We start from the raw sequence: 16,757 nt of genomic DNA, 5'->3' as shown, positions 1-16,757 counted from the left end.
TCAGAACCACAGAAAGCGCCTTCAGGCTCCCTTGCGGACCAGGCACCGTCCATGCCGGCCGGTCCAAAGATTTAATCCCACCATAAGAGGAGGAGAGAGGCCGCCCACATTGGGGCCTCCCCCAAACCACAATGCACTTTCGCGGGAGGGGGGAGGGAGGCCCCCCCCCCCGCCAGTATGACGTAAAGCAGCGGCCTCCAACCTGGGCATCTCTAGGACTTGTGGGCTTCAATTCCCAGAATTTTGCCAGCTGAGGAATTCTGGGAGTTGAAGTCCACAAGTCTTAAAGTTGAAGGTTGGAGGCCACTGCTTTAAGAGGAGGGGGAAACACACACACACACTCTCCCTCCCTCCCCCCAAATCCTTGACACCTGCAGAGATAACCAGCCTGGATTTCTAATCTAAAACACAGGTTTTAAAAAATCGTCATGGTTACATGTTCACTGTTTTTACAAAGACTGGAATAAATCGGCTGAAGATCTTGCAGTTCATCCACATGACAAAAGGGGGAGGGGGCTGAGGGTCAAAGTCTTCCGTCCTGGGGGGCCGCAGGGAGCCCGTCGTCCAGCAGGTCAAGCAGCCAAGAGTCACTGGGGGAGGAGGTGTTTTTGTCCTGGAGGTGGCCCCAAGTGTGGGTGTGGGCAGGGGGAGGGGCTTCCGGCCGGGCTCAGGCTGACCTCCCACCCCTGCGTTTCAAGCCCCCCTTGGGCTCCCCAAGGCTCCTGGTGCAACCTGGGGGGGGGCCTGGAATGAGCTCCACCACCAGCAGCTCTGCATGGGAGCAGGAGGGGGGGGACGGCGGCCTGGGCCCCCTCCTCTCTCGCCATCCTTTCCGACGGGGGATCTCCAGAAGCTGCCTCGGCCAAAGCCCCTGGGGGGGTGCTCCACGTTGTCAGGGCCAGGAGGAACCCCCCCCAAATGTCCCCCTGCCCTTCGTCTCCAGAGCCCCCGCTCTGCCTCTGCCTCCCCCTCACTCCTGCTGCAGTTCAGGCCTGGCGCCCGAAATCAAGCTGGGGGGAGGCCTTGGCGTGGGTTTCCCTCCAGGGGCAGGGGACAGGGGGAGGGGCTGCCGGGCCTTCCCAGGGGGGCTCCACTCCCTCGCCCTGGCTGAGGCAGAGGTGGCACCAGCTGGGGCCCGAAGGGAGAGCTGCCCAGCCAAGAGGTCGGAGCTTTGGCCAACTTGGGCCTCACTCCTCCAACCGCAGGCTTGCAAAGCGCATCCACCCGGTGAGGGTGGCAAGTGGGCCCGACTCCATGCCAGCAAAGCCCGGGCCCAGCGCCTGCCAGGAGACTCGAGTGGCCCCCGGGGAGGCTCTGCCAAGGCAAGGAGAGAAAGGAGTGGGCGCGGCCAGAGGGGAAGCAGAGGGAGAGTCCAGGGCCAAGCTCTCTCAGGCAGATTTCAGCCGTTCTCCAGGGGGGGGTCCCTTGAGGAGGCATTGGGGGTGGACATCCAGGTGGGGGGCGCTGGGGGCTGCTTCAGATGGACACTTCGTATTCCCGGGTTTCCTGTGGGGGGAGAGAGGAAAGGTATTGGGAGGGGCATCTTCACAGCTGGCCGTGGGCCCCTTGACCAGAAGAAGGGCCATGGTGGGCATCCCTGGCTGGGTTAAATTTGGGAGAACAGCCAGGTGGACGCTCAGAAGGGTGTCCGGCGGTTTTTAGTTTTCTCTCACTGTAATTTTTTTTTAAACCCCCAAGGGCCTGCAATGGCTCCTCGTGTGGACTTGAACCCTGGCAGACCCACCGCTCCGGTCACATGGGGGGCTTCTCCATGTGGGGAAAGAGTGGTGGGGATCTTCCCTGCCCCCCACCCCACCCCAGGGAAAAGGAAGCCATTTTTGAATCGGGTGTGGCCGGGCAACGTGGCCTCTCCAGCCCCGGGACCCCCGTTTCACCCGCAGAAGAGGTGGCAACTCACCCCCGTCTCATAAATTGGGTTGTCAAACTCCGTCTCCACGGTGATTTGGCTGTACGGGTGGGAGTACACGAGGGGCAGCCGCAGGCTGGAATAGTAGCGGCACCTGAAGGGAAGAGGGAAGCAAAGCCTCCCTGGCTCAGCGCAGCTTCCAGGGAGAAAGGCCGGCAGAAGCTGGGGGGGAGAGCATGCCTGGGGGGCCGTGGGGGCCAACGTCAGACCCTCCCTCCCTCCCTCCCTGCCCCTCTACCTGGTGACGTAGATGTAGGCGCCCCCCAGCAGCAAGGAAACCACCAGGATGGGGATGAAGATGGCCAGCGCCGTGTTGCCTCCCTCCAAGGTCGTTTCGGCCGCAGCTTCTGCTACTAAAGAGACCAGAGGCTGCAGGGCTCCCAGGCACCACCGGCCCTTCCCTGGGGAGGGGGGGTCGTGCGGGGGGGGGACACACATTGGCTGGGACTTACCCTCCAAGGCATGTTCAAAGCTGTCTTGGTTGACTGGAAGAGAGGCAGGGAGTCAAGCGCTGGGGGGGCAAGGGGGGGCAATGACAGCCCCTCCCCCGCACCCCCTCCCCTCCCAGTCTTGGGGGTCCGTGGCTCTCCTTCAGGGCTACCTTTGCAGGTGGGGAGGGGCCCCACTCCAGCGGGAGGGTTGTCCCAGGATGCACTTGAGGGTCAGCTCCCCGAGCAGCTCGAAGCCCTGGTAGCACATGAAGGTCAGCGACTCCCCCGGCAGGTACAGGCGCTTGTAGAGGATCTGGTAGCCGTTTTCGGGCAGGCCGGGGTTGTCGCAGGCCAGGGACTCCTCCGCTGCAGGGAGGCAGCCGGGCAGAGGGTGAGCGGAGGGGGGGGCTCCTGGCACGCATCCCGGGGGGCAGCCCCACCCCCAGGGAACTTACGCACGCAGCGGGGCAGCCGGGAGGTCCAGATGGGGGTCCCGGTCTCCCGACTGTAGCAGGTGAGGAGGGAGCTGCCCTCCAGCACAAAGCCCAGGTTGCAGCTGTATTGGATGGTGGTGCCGACCAGGAGCACCGGGTCCGAAATCAAGCGGGCCGAGTCTTCCACCTCTCCAGGGTCCGTGCAATACATGACTGGGGGGGGGAGAAGCGGGAGGCCAGGCTGGACAGGCTCAGCACTCGCCCCCCGCCCCCATGTCTGCCTCGGCCTCCAGGTGCGGCCTGGACCCCCCCCCAATAAAACCAGGCCACCACCCTTTGCAAGCACAGCCTGTTGTGTTTGTGTGGTGTCGGTGTGTGTTTCAGAGTGAGGGACTCCCCCACTTACTGGCTGCCCCAGGACCTAAAGACAGCCTGCCCTTCCCCCCCTTCTGCCCCCCTCTTCTGCCCAGCCTGGGACTGCCAATCCCTTTCCCATCCGGGCTCCTGGGGCTGGCCAAGGGGGCAGGGGCAGAGCAGGGGGGGCATGCTGGGGGGGCCATACTTTTCTCACAGAAGGGGGGGTCGCTGCTCCAGGTGAGGTCCCACTGGCAGGTGAGGGTGTCGCTGCCCACAATGTCGTAGCCAGGGTCACACTGGTAGGTGATGCTGGCCTCTCGGACCAGCTCGGTGTGGGAAGTGGTCTTCCAGCCATTCTGGATTTCCGGAAGGTCCGAACAGGACTCGTTCCGCGAGGCTTCTGCAGCCAGAAATGGCCCCAGTGAGGGCGGGAAGGGGGGGCGGAGGTGCCCCCCCCCCCAAGGCAGCCCAGGCTCACACCGATGTAGCTCATGGTGAAGCCCTGGCCCTTCCCGAAGAAGAGGCCGGCCGGGTCCGAGTGGAACTGGATGGTCAAGTCGGGCGTGGAGGAGTAGAGCTTCTGGGGGCGGCTGCTGCCCACGAACTGGCCCAGGACCCGGCTGCCCAGCTCGTCCCCGTCGTAGACCGTCAGGATGTCACTCCGGCTCAGGTTCAAGCTGTGGGGGGAGCCAAAGGGGGCCATCCGCGGGGGGGGGGGTCAGGGAGCCGCGGCTTAGATCTGCGGGGATCTCCTGGGACTCCCTCCCTGACCCCTCCCTCCCTCCAGAGGGGGAGGAGCCCCGGCTGGTGAGAGGGAGGGGGGAGGCACTCTCCCCTGCTCTTGCCACCAACAGAACAGAATAGCATAGAATAGCATAGAATAGAATATTATTGGCCAAGTGTGATTGGACGCACAAGGAGTTTGTCTTGGTGCAAGAGAGTGATAGAGTGTTCCTGGCTCTGTGGGGCTGCGCGCACAGTGGCTGCCGGGTGCAGCCTTTCCTTGCCAAGCCCATAATCCACAGCCCAGATTGGGGCCCCAAGCTCTGAGTGAGCAGAAAACCTTTTGCCCAGCTTCCCTCTCCGACGCCTGCTGTCAATTCCGCAATGCTTCAGATGGCCAGCAGAGGGAGCTGCAGGCCCAGCAATGTCAAACTTCAAATGAGGCTTTTGGGTCTGAGAAAAGTCAGGGGGTAAAGCCCCCCCCCTTCTTTCTTTTTTGACTGCAGGGGGCTTTTCTGGGCCCAGAAGTGGTCAGGCGGGGCAGCACAGGCCCTGGGGCTCCTGGTCCTCCTCCTCCTCCTCCTCCTGGAGACTCCGTGGTCAGGGATTGGGGGGGGGGCAGCCCTGTCCAAGCAGCCATCTCCAGCCACAGGGAGCAGCCTCTTTCCTACAGCGGGGGGGGGGGGGGCTGGGATCCTCTTAAGGATCAGGGGAAACAAGGGGGGCCTCCCCCACAGGTCAGGGGGGCTGCGTTGCTGGAGGGAAGGGAGCCGCTCGGGGTCTGGGCCAGGTGAGGCTTTCACTGGCTGCAAAGCTTGTGTGTCGGCCTTGTGTGTGCGTGTGTGGGGGGGTGAGAGCCTGGGCCCCCGGGGGCTGCGAATCCAGTGGTGGGCTGTGGCCTGGTGGGGGAGGTGGCCAAGGGGGGCCACAGAGGGGACCTGCCTGCGCCCCTCCCCCACCCTTGACCCACCCTCCCTTTCACTCTGCAGGCAGGCGGGAAACACACACACACACACACAGAGTAGCCTTTCGGGAGTGCAGCCTGTCCCTCCCCAAGTGCAGAGGCCGTGGAGACCCCCCCCAGTGGGGGAAATACTCACAGCTGGATGTCCAGGAAGATCCGCTTCTCCTCCCCCACGTGGACCTTCCAGACACAGTCCTCCCCCTCCCAGGGCTCCGGCCAGTTGGGGGAGAGGATGACTCCGGCCGCCACGGACAGCTCTCCCCCACAGGTGGCTGCAATGCCCAGAGTCAGGAGGACCCCTCACGATCCCCCCCTGCCCCGAGGCAGAGCCCTCCCCCCGCCCCCCTGCCCCACCTCGGCACAAGGGCTCCGTGTCGTTCCAGTAGGGGTCCCGGAGGTTGATGCACTCGATGACCGCTGGCCCTTGCTCCAGGCTGTGGCCGGGGTCGCAGCTGAACTCCACAACGGCACCCAGGTTGTAGGAGGCGTCGGAGGTGGTGAAGTTGCCATTCTGCAGGTGGGGCTCGTAGCAGTGGCCCTTCTCAAAGGCTGCAGGGGGGGACACAGAAGGGGGGGACTAGCACAGGCAGCCCCCCTCCCCCAGCCCCCCCTTCTTCAGGCAGGCCCTACGCCCCCCCCCCCCAATGCCTCCTCCCGGGGCCTGGAATGGGCCCATCCCGGCCAGGAAGCGGCCTGAGGCTGCAGGGGGCAGGTATTTGGCAGAGGGGCCGGAGCGGAGCCTCATTTTTGATGGAAACTTGGAAGGATTCAATTCTCGGTGGAATTAAGCCGCATTCACAGTGGACGGACCCCAGCGCTTCCCTCGTGGGGCTCCGGGGGCTCTCCCGGGCGCTGGTGGCTGCCCAAGGGCCCTGCGGGGCACCAGGCGGGGGCTGGCAGAGGGCTGGGTGTGCCCAGGGGGGGGGAGGCTTCGGGGGAGGCAGGGAAAGAGCGGAGTGCCTGGGAAAGGGGGACGGGGGGGCTGGGGGGGAGGCGCAGACTGCAGACGGTGCAGAATCAAATGATGTTCAGCGTGGCAGAATTTCAGGTGGATGAGGGTCACCAGGAGCAGCGAAGGCCAGACAACCAGGTGAGAGGACCCTCGGCCCAGGGCTCCCCATCCCCCCCCCACGCACGGTTCCTCCTCTTTCTGGGAGGAGCCAAAGCAGCTGCGAATTCCCGGTGTTCCTCTCGGCTGCGACTCCCCCCCACACCAGGCAGAGGGAGGGAGGGAGGAGGGGAGGGGGCCGCCTCCCTGCCTTCCCCCCTCCCGTGCCCAGTGGGCAGCCTGCGGTGGCCTCCAGGTGGGAGGGTCGGCCCCACTGCAAGCAGCCCCCCAGCCCCAAGGCCCCCCACCCCTTCCACAGCAGGGAGCCTTGTGGCCCTGCCTGGCCTTGGTGTGGAAAGACCCCCGGCCGGTCTGAGGGGACGAGGGCCGCCACCTTCGAATCGCAGGCTGAAGGAGGGCTCTCCGTCGGGGTCCTCGGAGGTGAAGTCCACGCGCAGGGTGTTTCCCTCGCTGATCACGCCCTCGAAGGGCATGGGGCTGCCCTGCTGGGAGGCGTAGAGCACGGCCGAGCGGTCTGACTCTCCCCCGTAGACCACCACTCTGCAGCCCAAGAGAAGCGAGATCGGGGTCAGAGTCCAGGGGGGTGGGGGCTTCCCCTCGCAGCCCCAGCTGCCTGGCTGGCCTTTCCTTCCCACCGCTGACCCTGGGGCCACCTTACAGGCCCCCCAAGCCCAGGGGAGCAGAGTCTGCCAGGGAAGCCCCCCCCCCGCCTTCTCTGGGGTTATAAACGGGGGAGGGGGTTCTGCTCATCAAAGGACTTTCATTGTCTGCCCACCAGCTCCTCAATTCCATTCCCACTCTTGGAAGAAATGCTGCCCCTTTGGACCCCAGCGCCTGCCCCCTCCACAGCTGCTGGGGGGAGCCAAGCGCTGCAGGGGTGGGTTGGAGAAGGACCGCTGTTTCTGGACAGCTGATGGGCAGCCGGTGGGAAGCAGCGCCAGGATGCGATCTCTGAAGCACCGACTGCAGCCTGAGTCATGGCCGGCGTTTCGTGCTGATCCTTACCTCTGTTGGCCCCCCAGTGCCAGCCTCTCAAAGTGCAGGTGGAGCCTCTGCCCCTCGGGGGCGCTGACCGTCCACACGCAGGCCAGGCTGCCCGTGGGGCTCCTCACAGGGGTCGGAGCCAGGATGCGGCCAAGGGTGGCGTTCCGCACGGTGCCTCCGCAGGGGGCTGGAAGCAGAGACGAAGGGGGAGGGGGCAGACGGTCAAGGCGCAGCCGCCTACCAGCCCCCGGCCCCCCACCACCCGCCCGGCCCCCCATACCTGAGCAGAGGGGCTCGGGGGCGCTCCAGTGCGGCTTGGAGGCATTGAGGCAGGTCAGGCTCTGGGGCCCCTCCAGCTGGTAGCCCAGGTGGCAGTGGAAGAGGGCCAGTGCCCCCGCGTGCAGGCCCATCACGGCCACCTCCCCGAAACTGGGCCTGCGCGGGAAGCTGCAGCTCAGCATGAAGACTGTGGGGGGAAGCGCACGGACGACGCTGAAGTGGCAGGCGGGGGGGCCTTCACCGAGCAGCCCCGAGCGGAGGGATGCTGCCAGCCAACCGGCCCTCGGAAGCCCTGCAGCTCGGATGGGAGACCCCGGAGAAGGGGGAAGGGGGGGCTGGCCCCCCGACTTACTTTGATAGTGGAGCTGGAAAGTCCCGAGGCCGTCCGGGAAGGCCTGGAAGAGGACTGAGGACGGTGTTGGTGGGGCTGCGGATGACCTGCCCTTCCACCAGCAGGGTCTGGTTGGCCAGTGTGACCAGGCGGCCATCCTCGTCCTCCGCGCGAATGGCCAGCACTTCCCCCTCCGACAGGTTCACGCTCTTCACCTGCACACCAGGAAAGACCCCCTCAGAAGGGGAACCCCAGGGCTGCCTCCCTCGGGGGGGGGACACACACGGGTGGAGCTGCCAAACCAAGGGAGCCAATAGACGGGGAGGGGCGGGGGGGTTGTCTCTTTTCTTTTGAATGGGCCCCCTGCTTCTTTCCTTCACCTGAAGGGTCTTCCAGCTCTGGCTGGCATTTGTGCCGCCTGGACTGGCCGGCTTCAGCCCCCCCAGAAACTCTCCCCGTCCCCTCGCCAGCCGCCGGTTCTCCAGGCCACACAAGGGAGCCACAAAAAGCAAAGAGGGAGACCCCGCAGAGTGTCAGGCCTCCCTTCTGGATGATGGGGGGGGAATGCCCCCGGGGGTCATAGCTGGCATGAGGGACTCTGGCCCTCCGGTTCTGGGGGCCTCGCGGGAATGAAAGTGTGTCTGTGTTTTTCCTTGGTCCTTCCCTCTGGATGTGGCAAAGGACTACAACTCCCAGGGTGAGCAGCAGGGGAGGGAGGGAGGGAGGGGGTAAGGCTGCATGTTGTGGTGGGGAGGGGGGCAGCACATGGCCCGGGTGCCCTCCCCCCCAAAGGGAAGCTTCCCCCCCCTCGTGCCGGCAGCCCTGCTTCCTACCTGCAGCTCCACCCCATATCCGGTGTAGACCCTCGCTCGGAAGGTGCACTCCAGGAGGCCATTCCGGGACACCAGCGGAGCCTCGGCCGAGTCGATGTAGCCCTCCGGCGCAGAGAAATTCATGCTGCAGAGGCCTGGAAGGGAGGCCGGCCGAAAGCTCCCTCACCTGGCCTTTCCCAGAGGGACCGAGAGCAGCCAGCCAGCGTCCGCAGGCCTGGAGGGAGCCTTCCTGATTGACCTCCCCCCAGCCCTCCCCATCAGCCCAAAGACCAGCCAGACGGGAGGGGCCGCAATGGAGAGACGGTTGGCTCAGGCGGGCCAGAGGAGGTCACTTACTGGGCAGCTGCTCCGGGGGGCTGACGGTGGTGGGAGTCGCCTCTTGGTCCCCCTCCACAGCCTCATCCTCGGCCCTCTGGCGGGGGCTGCTGGGCAGGGTCCCGGCTTCCTCTGCAAGGGTCTCGGTCACCCCTGGAGGAGAAGCCCCCGGAGCCCAGATCGCCGGCAGAACCGTGAAAGGAGAGATCTGGAGCGAGGAATGGCTGGTGACACCAAGCTGGCTTTCCTGGCCGTGAGAAGCAGGCACGGTGGGCTTCTCTTCCAGGGAGAGCCCCTTCCCCAATTCCTCCGGGGGCTGGGGGCTGGGGGCGGTGGCCGGCTTCAGCCGCTGGGTCTGCTGGGTCTTCCTGGCAGGCGGGGCTGGTCGTGTGGTGGCCCCCTTGGAGGGCAGAGCCAGCTGTGGGGCCAGGGTGTCCAGGGGCTCTTCGGGCAGCTGCTTCGGACTCTCCGGGGTGGGGTCTCTGGAGGGCCCCGCCTTCCTCCTGGGGACGGTGCTGTTGGTGGGCTCCTCCCGGTGGGAAAAGGAGTCCAGGGCCCCCCCTGCAGCGCTTGGGCCTGGAGCGGGACAGGGAGGAAATGGGGTCAGGGGGGGCATCACCCCACAGGCAAAATACCCCCCAAAGATTAGCAGGGCCCTGTTGGCGCCTCTGGGGGGAACCCGAATCTGAAGCCCCCGGTGTGTGTGTGTGTGTGTCTCCACCCAGTTGAAAGTTCAAGCCCTTGTCACGATTTTTTATAAGATATATAAAATACAAATCTGAAAGGGTCAAGGACCTGGACATGAGGATTGAGAGGTTTCTTTGTGATGTAATGGAAAGTCCTGCTGATCTTATTCCTGAGAAGGGGGGGGCAGCAGGCCTGAACACCAAAGAGCTTTTCCCCTGCGGGGGGTGGAAACAACTCCCTTCCTGGCCCTTTAGAATCACAGCCTCCAGGAAGGGGGGCAAGTCCTCATGAGGGGTGGGGGGTGGGGGGCAGCAGGGGGGGCAGGAATGGAAGGGGCCAGGAAGGAGACAGGATCCTCCTTGCTGCCTCCCAGCCCTGCAGGGCAGCTGGGCTCTTAAAGGGAGGGGGGCAACAGGCAATGCTCCCGCCAGATGGGCAGAGCGCCCTGGACCCCTGGGTGGGGGGCAGGGAAGGTGACCAGAGGAGCCGAGCCCCCTCTTGCTCTGAGCACTGGAGGTGCCCCCAGCCCCCCTGGAACAGTATCACCCAAGGCAAAGGGAGGGGGGCTTCAATTAGAAATATGTGTGAGTCTGTTGGGGGGCTCTCCCCCCCAATATTATTTTGCACTCAGCCAAGGTTCCCCACCAGGGGCCCCCACCTCTGTGGGCCAGCCAGAGGAGGCTCCTCCAGGCCAGTGATTTTCAACCTTTTTTGAGCCGTGGCACATTTTTTACATTTACGAAACCCTGGGGCACATTGAGCGGGGGGGGGGGGGGGGGGCTAAAAAAAGTTTGGACAAAAAAATTCTCTCTCTCTCTTCCTCCCCTTCGCTCTATTTCTTTCTCCCTCCCTCTTTCCCTCCCTTCCTTCATTTTTCTTTCTCTCTCTCTCCATCCCTCTTTCTTTCTCTTCCTCTCTTTTTTGCTCTCTTTCTTTCTCCCTCCCTACCTCCCTCTGTCTTTCTCTCTCTCCCCTCCCTCTCTTGCTTTCTTTGTCTCTCTTGCTCTCTCTCTCTCTTGCTCTCCCTCTTTCTCTTGTTCTCTTTCTCTCTCACTTGCTTTCTTGCTTTCTCTCTCTCTTGCTTTCTCTCTCTTGCTTTCTCTCTCTCTCTCTCTTGCTTTCTCTCTCTCTTGCTTTCTTTCTCTCTGAGCTTCGCGGCACACCTGACCATGTCTCGCGGCACACTGGTTGAAAAACACTGCTCCAGGCCACTGTTGGGCAGCAGCGGCCATGCCCCCCTTGCTCAGCCCGGGGTTACAAATCCCTGCTTTATTGAGGGGAAGGAGGACCCCAACCCTCCAAAGCTCTGTGGCCCAGCAGGGTGGCTGCGCTCAGCACCCCCCCCACCCCTCCCACCCCTGTTTTATGTTAGATTAGATCAGACTAGACGTCTATGGCACCCTTCTCCCGAGGGTCCGGCTCCCTCCCACACTCCCTCCCTCTCTAGGGGGCAGCAGGAGGAGCCCACCATCCAGCCACCACCCTTCGTGGAGGCCCCCGTCTCCCCCCCCCCCCAGACACACAGGGCTAATCGCTCTGGTTGGCTCGGTCCTCCAGGAATCCATCGCCTGGCGACCTCACTTGCCGGGAGAGGGGAGCAAGGCCAGAATGGTCGGGAAGCCTGACCAGGAGACAAAGCCAGGCCGACAAGGTGAAGGCAAAGGTCAAAAGGACCCTGGGGAGAGCCCTGTCAGCCCCCCAGGCAAGCTAAGGGAGGGGCTGGGAGCCCACACTTGCTGGCCGAGCGCCCCTCCCTCCCTGGCCTTCTTCTTCCCGGCTCCCCTGATAAAATGCTGCCCCCCCCCGGCCAGAGATAATGAAGCCAGCCTGGCACGGTCGGATCTTGGCTCTGCCTCCCAGCCCCCCCCCAAGATCTCCTGTCCCCACTTATCTCTGGAAAACAAGGCCATACATTACCCTAGGCTGCTGGGGGGAGGGGGGGCAGGCTGGTCCCTGGAGTTGCTACGCAGGGGAGGATCAGAGCCCGACCTCCTAAGAACCCCAGACCCAGGGGGTCACCCTGTGCCCCACGGAGAGGCAGAAGGAGCGGCTTCCTCGCCCCAAAATGGGTGGGTGGGTGGGGGGGCCCCCTGAGAGCGGGCCTCTTCCCGGTCCCCTGCACCCGACAGGCTGCTGGGCTTTGCAAGTAGAGCAGGCGGCTACTGCACCGTCCTTGCTCCTTCTGCCGATTTCAGGATGGCAATAGGATGGGACTGGTCAGCCCTTTCCCCTTCCTTGCCCTGAGGTATTCCTAGGTCAGCCCATCCCTTGAGCCGGAACTTGCCCATCTCGGCTCTCCTGGCTAAACTAACGAACTGGCTAATGGCAGCAGTGATGGAGGGGGTGGGGGGGCAGCCGAGACAGTCCCACATCCGAGGGTCAACACCTGCCAGAAGAGAAAAGCCCTCCGGCCCCCAGACTCAACCCCCAGGGAGGCCCACTTGCCTTGGCGAATCCTACATTTTGCAGGGAAGGGGGGGGGGGGTAATAAGAAATGAGAATAAAAAGGTGCCATGTGAGTAAGGCCATGTAAGGAGGATATGGAAAGAGTTGCCACCAGACGACGCACTGCTGATGGGTGGGTGAAATCTTGATAGGATAGGATAGGATAGGATAGGACAGGATAGGATGCTGGTGCCCCGGCAGAGGGGGGGCAGGGAAACGGCTTGCTCGGGCTCCCCCCCTCTGGGGTTTCAGAAAGACCTGGCCACGACTTCAAAGTGGATGCCAATGGAGACGCCCCCCTTGCCCAGCTCAGCCTGCCCACCTGTCACTCCAACACCTGGAGGTCCAGGGCCGGAATGTGGCCCCCCTGGCTGCCCCCGCCTTCACACAACCACTGCAAGAATGACAAGACGGCAAGTGGCTGCAGTGTTAGTTAGGAGGAAGCATTGCCTCTCTCTGAGATTGCCCATATATAGCAGCCCAGCCAGTGCCAAACGCTGGGAGCCACTACTGGCAGGTCCCTGTGACTCACAGATGTGGCTTGGCTCTTTCTGCCACTGAGACAGAAACTCCCCACATGCTAAAATAAAGGACCGGGGGGGGAGGGGATGGAAATATCTGAAGAGACCCCTTTGTCAAAACCCATCAATTCAGAGGCAAATGTGACTCCTCCAAGAAACTGCGCCCCCCCCATTATTTCTAAAAAAAAGAATTCTGCAAACCGAGCCCCTCAAATCTCCCCATTCAAGCGCTTGAACGCTCTCCCCTCGCAATCTCTCCACTGGGCCTGCAAATTAAGTTCTGGAAGTCCAAACAATGCAGATGGATGTCCTCACTCTCCCCTGGATGAAGGCGACCGGCCGGCCCCTCGCTTTCCCCAGCAGAGCCTCCCTCACCCGCCACCTCTGCTTTTCATTCTGCTCAATTGGCCTTAATTATATTAGGAAGGATAACGGTGGGCCTTTCCCACGTGGCAGGGACTGGGAGGGCCACGCCGAGAACTGTCGGCCGGCCAAGGCAGCAGGAGCTGGTACAGCCATGGCCTGGCCACGGGGGGAGGGAGCACTGGGGGCCTGGACCGGCAGCCAGAAGCCCACCAGGTGGCCTTGAAGGCTGACCAAGACAGGGCTCCCCTGGCAGGTGGAGGAGCAGCAGACGGGTGGGGGGAGAGACTGGACCCTCAGCCCGGACTCAGCAGCCTGTCCGTCGGCTTCAGCCCCTCCCTCCGTCTGGCTTCTCCCGGCAGGTGAGGGAGCCACCCGATCAATATTCCATCAGAGCCTCCTGAGTGGTGATCACAGTCAGGGTGAGCAGGCGGCTGGAGGGCTGACTGCACGCGACAGAGATGGCGGCTTTTCTTCTGCATCGTTTTGACCGCCAGGGCCAACTGCTCTGGCCCTTGCCTCTGCCTCTGGAGCCCTTTCCTGCCAGCCAGGGTGGTGGTGGTGGTGGGGGCTCCAGGGCCTTAAAGGGAAGAGACACCCCCCCCCCGGATAAAGGCTGAAAACCGTTGCCAAGACAGGAGGGTGGGCTGGGCGGAGAGAAACCCCCCACTCCTGCGTCGCCTGGTGGGCAAACCCTCAGGCCTTAATTGGGACGCCAGCCCTCCCACCACCCAAAGAGCGCAGGGTTAAGGCTGCACAGCAAATTTGATCCCAGAATAGTCTCATGGCGGATCCTCAAAATGGCTTTCTTGATCCCTGTGGATCACGTGGCCAGGACGGTAGATCAGTGTTTTTCAACCAGTGTGCCGTGGCACACTAGTGTGCCGCGAGACATGGTCAGGTGTGCCGCAAAGCTCAGAGAAAGAAAACAAGAGAGAGAGAAAGAAAGAAAGGGAGAGAAAGAAAGAAAGAGAAAGAGAACAAGAGAGAGAGCAAGAGAGAGAAAGAAAGAAAGCAAGAGAGAGAGAGAAAGAGAGGGAGGGAAGGTGGGAGAGAGAAAGACATAGAGGGAGGGAGGGAGGGAGAGAGAAAGAGAGCAAAAAAAGAGGAAAGAAGGAAGAGAGAAAGAAAGAGGGATGGAGAGAGAAAAAAGAGGAAGGGAGAGAAAGAGGGAGAGAGAAATAGAGCAAAAGGGAGGAAGAGAGAGAATTTTTTTGTCCAATATTTTTTTAGCCGCCCCCCCCCCCTCAATGTGCCCCATGGTTTTGTAAATGTAAAAAATGTGCCGTGGCTCAAAAAAGGTTGAAAATCACTGCGGTAGATCACACCCACTAGCCGAGGAACCGATTCTCCCTGGGAGATTGTGTCTCTCTCGGCCCGTCCTCTTTCCTTGGGAGCCTCCGGCCAGGGGCCTGGACCAGCCTTGCCCACAGTCGCCCAACTGGCTTCAGGCCTAGGGCGGAAGTGGAGCCCCCTCTCCCGCCCTCTAGCTCAGGGCCCCCGCCAACAGCCAACCACAAAAGCATCGGGGTGGGGGGTGGGGTGGGGGGCAGCCTGGATGCTGCAGCCCTTTTCTGCTCAAAGGAAAACGTGTGTGTGTGTGTGTGTGTGTGTGTGTGTGTGTGTATGTGTGTGTAAAGAGCTGCCTGCCCCCTTCTTCTCCTGAAATCCCCCCAGGCCCATCTCCTCTTGGTGAGCCCCCCCCCAACTCCAGCCACAACACACACACACACACACACAAGTCCTCGCTCTCTGCCCACCAGGTCAGAAGGTCAGAAATGGCAAGGGAAGGCCATGGGGCAGCTCAGAGGGAGGAGAACCAACTTGTCGTCCCCCCCCCGCCTTCCCTCCCCAGCCCCCCCCTCCTCCTGAGGCGGCTGTGCTCACACTCAGCAGAATAATGTGATTAAACACGCATTTTAAAAACATGTCAGATCATTTAAGCTCATCAAAAACTTTCTGCAAAGGGCTGCGACCTGCCCCCCCCCTGTGCACCAGCCCCAGGGAAGCACTTCGCCCTCCTTGCAAAGCCAGCCCCCCTTGCCTTCTCCCTGTGGGGGGGCGGAGAAGGTGCCCCCAGATATCAGCTCCAGCTTTGAGCTGCCTCCTGTTTACTGAGAGTGACAGAAGGAAGGAAGGAAGGAAGGAAGGAAGGAAGGAAGGAAGGAAGGAAGGAGAGAATAGAAAGAAAGAAAGAAAGAAAGAAAGTAAGTCAATGAACGGGACCCTCTTTGGGGGAGGTTAGAAAGGAGCCCTCCGCGTCCACAAGGCCTTTTGATTTGAGGTGCCCGCAGAACCCGAGGGGGGTTGCAGGGGCTTTGGGCCGCCTGGGGAGGTCAAGGCAGGCAGCTCCCCTGGAACCCAGGAGCCAATTTGAGGGATGGGACAAGGGTGGAGGCGGGGCCTTTGACCTCCCTCCCCCTTTTCCAACCTCCCCTTCATCTTGCCTTCCTCGCCCCAGAACCTCTGCCCCCGCCTGTTGCTCCCCCAGCTGGAGCTGGAGAGGGGGCGCAGAATCGGGCCCCGTCTCCCTGCAGCCCGCCCGGCGAATCCTGGCCCCCTTCGCCTCTCCAGGCCAGGCAGCGTGGCCCCTTCAGCCTCCAGCCGCCCCAGAGGCCTTGCACGGCCTCGTTACCGGAGGCGGCCCACCCGAGCGCCTCCCCCGGCGCGGATCCTGGAGGAGCCACAACCGCCGCTTCTTCCCGCACGGCCCCGGGACACGGTTGAGGGGGGGGGGAAGGGGGGGAGCCGCGGGGCCGTCGCTGTCCGGCGCCCCAGTGCTGAAAGCAGGCAGCCCCCCACAAGCACCGCGCCCAGCACAGGAGGGCCCGCAAGGCCGCTAACCCCAGGGGCAGCCCGTGCTCAGGGAGGGGGCAGCGACCCGACCCCCCCCCCCCGCTTGCTTCTTCCCCTGCGAACTGGCGCCCGGGACAGGCCGGGGGGCGGCGCGGGCTACTTTGAGGGCCGCCGGAGCTGCTTCCCCGAGGATGCGAGCCCCCCCGCCCCGCCCGCTCCTACCTTGGCGGCTCCTCTCAGCGCGGCCGCCCAGCAGGCGGAGGAGGAGGAGGAGGGCGAGGAGCGCGAGCCCCCGGGGCCCCGTCATGGCGTTGGGATACCGCTGCCCGCCACCAGCCGCTCTGCAGCCGAGACCGACGGCCGCTCCCTGTTCGCGCAGCCCGGCTTGTGGCGGCCGCGGCAACGAAGCCCCTCCTTTGCCAATCCGAGCGGGCGCCGCGGGAGGGGCGACAATGAGCGCCGCTCCGGCCCGCCCTCCGCCCGCCCCGCAGGAAAAAGCCGGGTCTGAGGAAGGAGAGGCGAGGATGCCACTGAGCGCGTGCAGAGTATCTCCAGCCCCGCCCGCTGCCGCAGCTCAACCCTCGGCGCGGGGCGGGGCGGTAAAGCGGAGAAGCCCCCCCCCCCCCGGGCTCAGGCGAGGAACGGGTCCTGGGAAGGCAAAAGCGGCTCTTTTGGGGCCCCCTCCCCTGTCTCCGTGGGCTGGAAGCAAAGCAGGATCAAAGCTGGAGGAAATCTCCCCCCACAGAGACCCAAAGGGGGGCCAACCCCGATGAGGCAGCGATGGATGAAAGACCACAAGGAAGTTCTGAAGCTGCAAGATAACCCCTCCCCCCTCCCAAGTGGTTTCCATGCCAGAGCCAGAAAGGGGGCTCAGTTTGGCTTAACCTGCCATGCCGGGCAGTTATGGCCGGGGTTGATGGGCTCTGAAGCCACCAAGGGGAAGGAGGCCCAAGGGAGGAAGAGGACTGGCGAAGAGCCGGAGAAGCCTCCTGGCCGAGGAGCCAAACATCTTCCAGGAAAGCCCAGCAGCCTCTTGGAAAAGCCCCCCCGCCCCCCCAGGAACTGCCTTCGTCTTGAAGCCTCTGGGCAATCAGGCGTCCCCTGGCAGGCCTTGGGCAGAGGGGGTCCCCGAGTGGCAGCGGGCAAGGAGGGCCTGGGGCAAAGTCTGACGGGGGGGGCAGAAGTGGCGGAGGGGAGGAAAACGGAGGACCCAGGCAAGTGGCTGAGACAGGAGCTGATGCGAAACACGCTGGAAAACCAAAATGGCTTCAGTCAATGTACCAAAGACGGCACGGAAG

General features: G+C 63.3%; 1 protein-coding gene across 1 annotated transcript; it reads right to left on the bottom strand.

The window, feature by feature from the left end:
• Positions 1-449: 449 nt before the first annotated feature.
• SEZ6L (seizure related 6 homolog like) lies at positions 450-15,799 on the bottom strand. The gene is given in 19 exon segments (XM_070762559.1): positions 450-1,506; positions 1,919-2,021; positions 2,166-2,280; positions 2,380-2,412; positions 2,529-2,550; positions 2,552-2,724; positions 2,814-3,005; positions 3,355-3,549; positions 3,630-3,826; positions 4,973-5,108; positions 5,191-5,385; positions 6,279-6,445; positions 6,911-7,076; positions 7,170-7,355; positions 7,521-7,578; positions 7,580-7,714; positions 8,333-8,466; positions 8,669-9,230; positions 15,683-15,799. Coding segments are annotated over 19 exon segments (2,883 nt in total). The 5' UTR covers positions 15,767-15,799; the 3' UTR covers positions 450-1,476.
• Between the last annotated feature and the right edge of the window lie 958 nt (positions 15,800-16,757).

The sequence above is a fragment of the Erythrolamprus reginae genome, chromosome 10, assembly GCF_031021105.1.
Source record: "Erythrolamprus reginae isolate rEryReg1 chromosome 10, rEryReg1.hap1, whole genome shotgun sequence".
Taxonomy (NCBI): Eukaryota; Metazoa; Chordata; class Lepidosauria; order Squamata; family Dipsadidae; genus Erythrolamprus; species Erythrolamprus reginae.
This window is presented reverse-complemented; position numbering and strand designations above follow the sequence as displayed.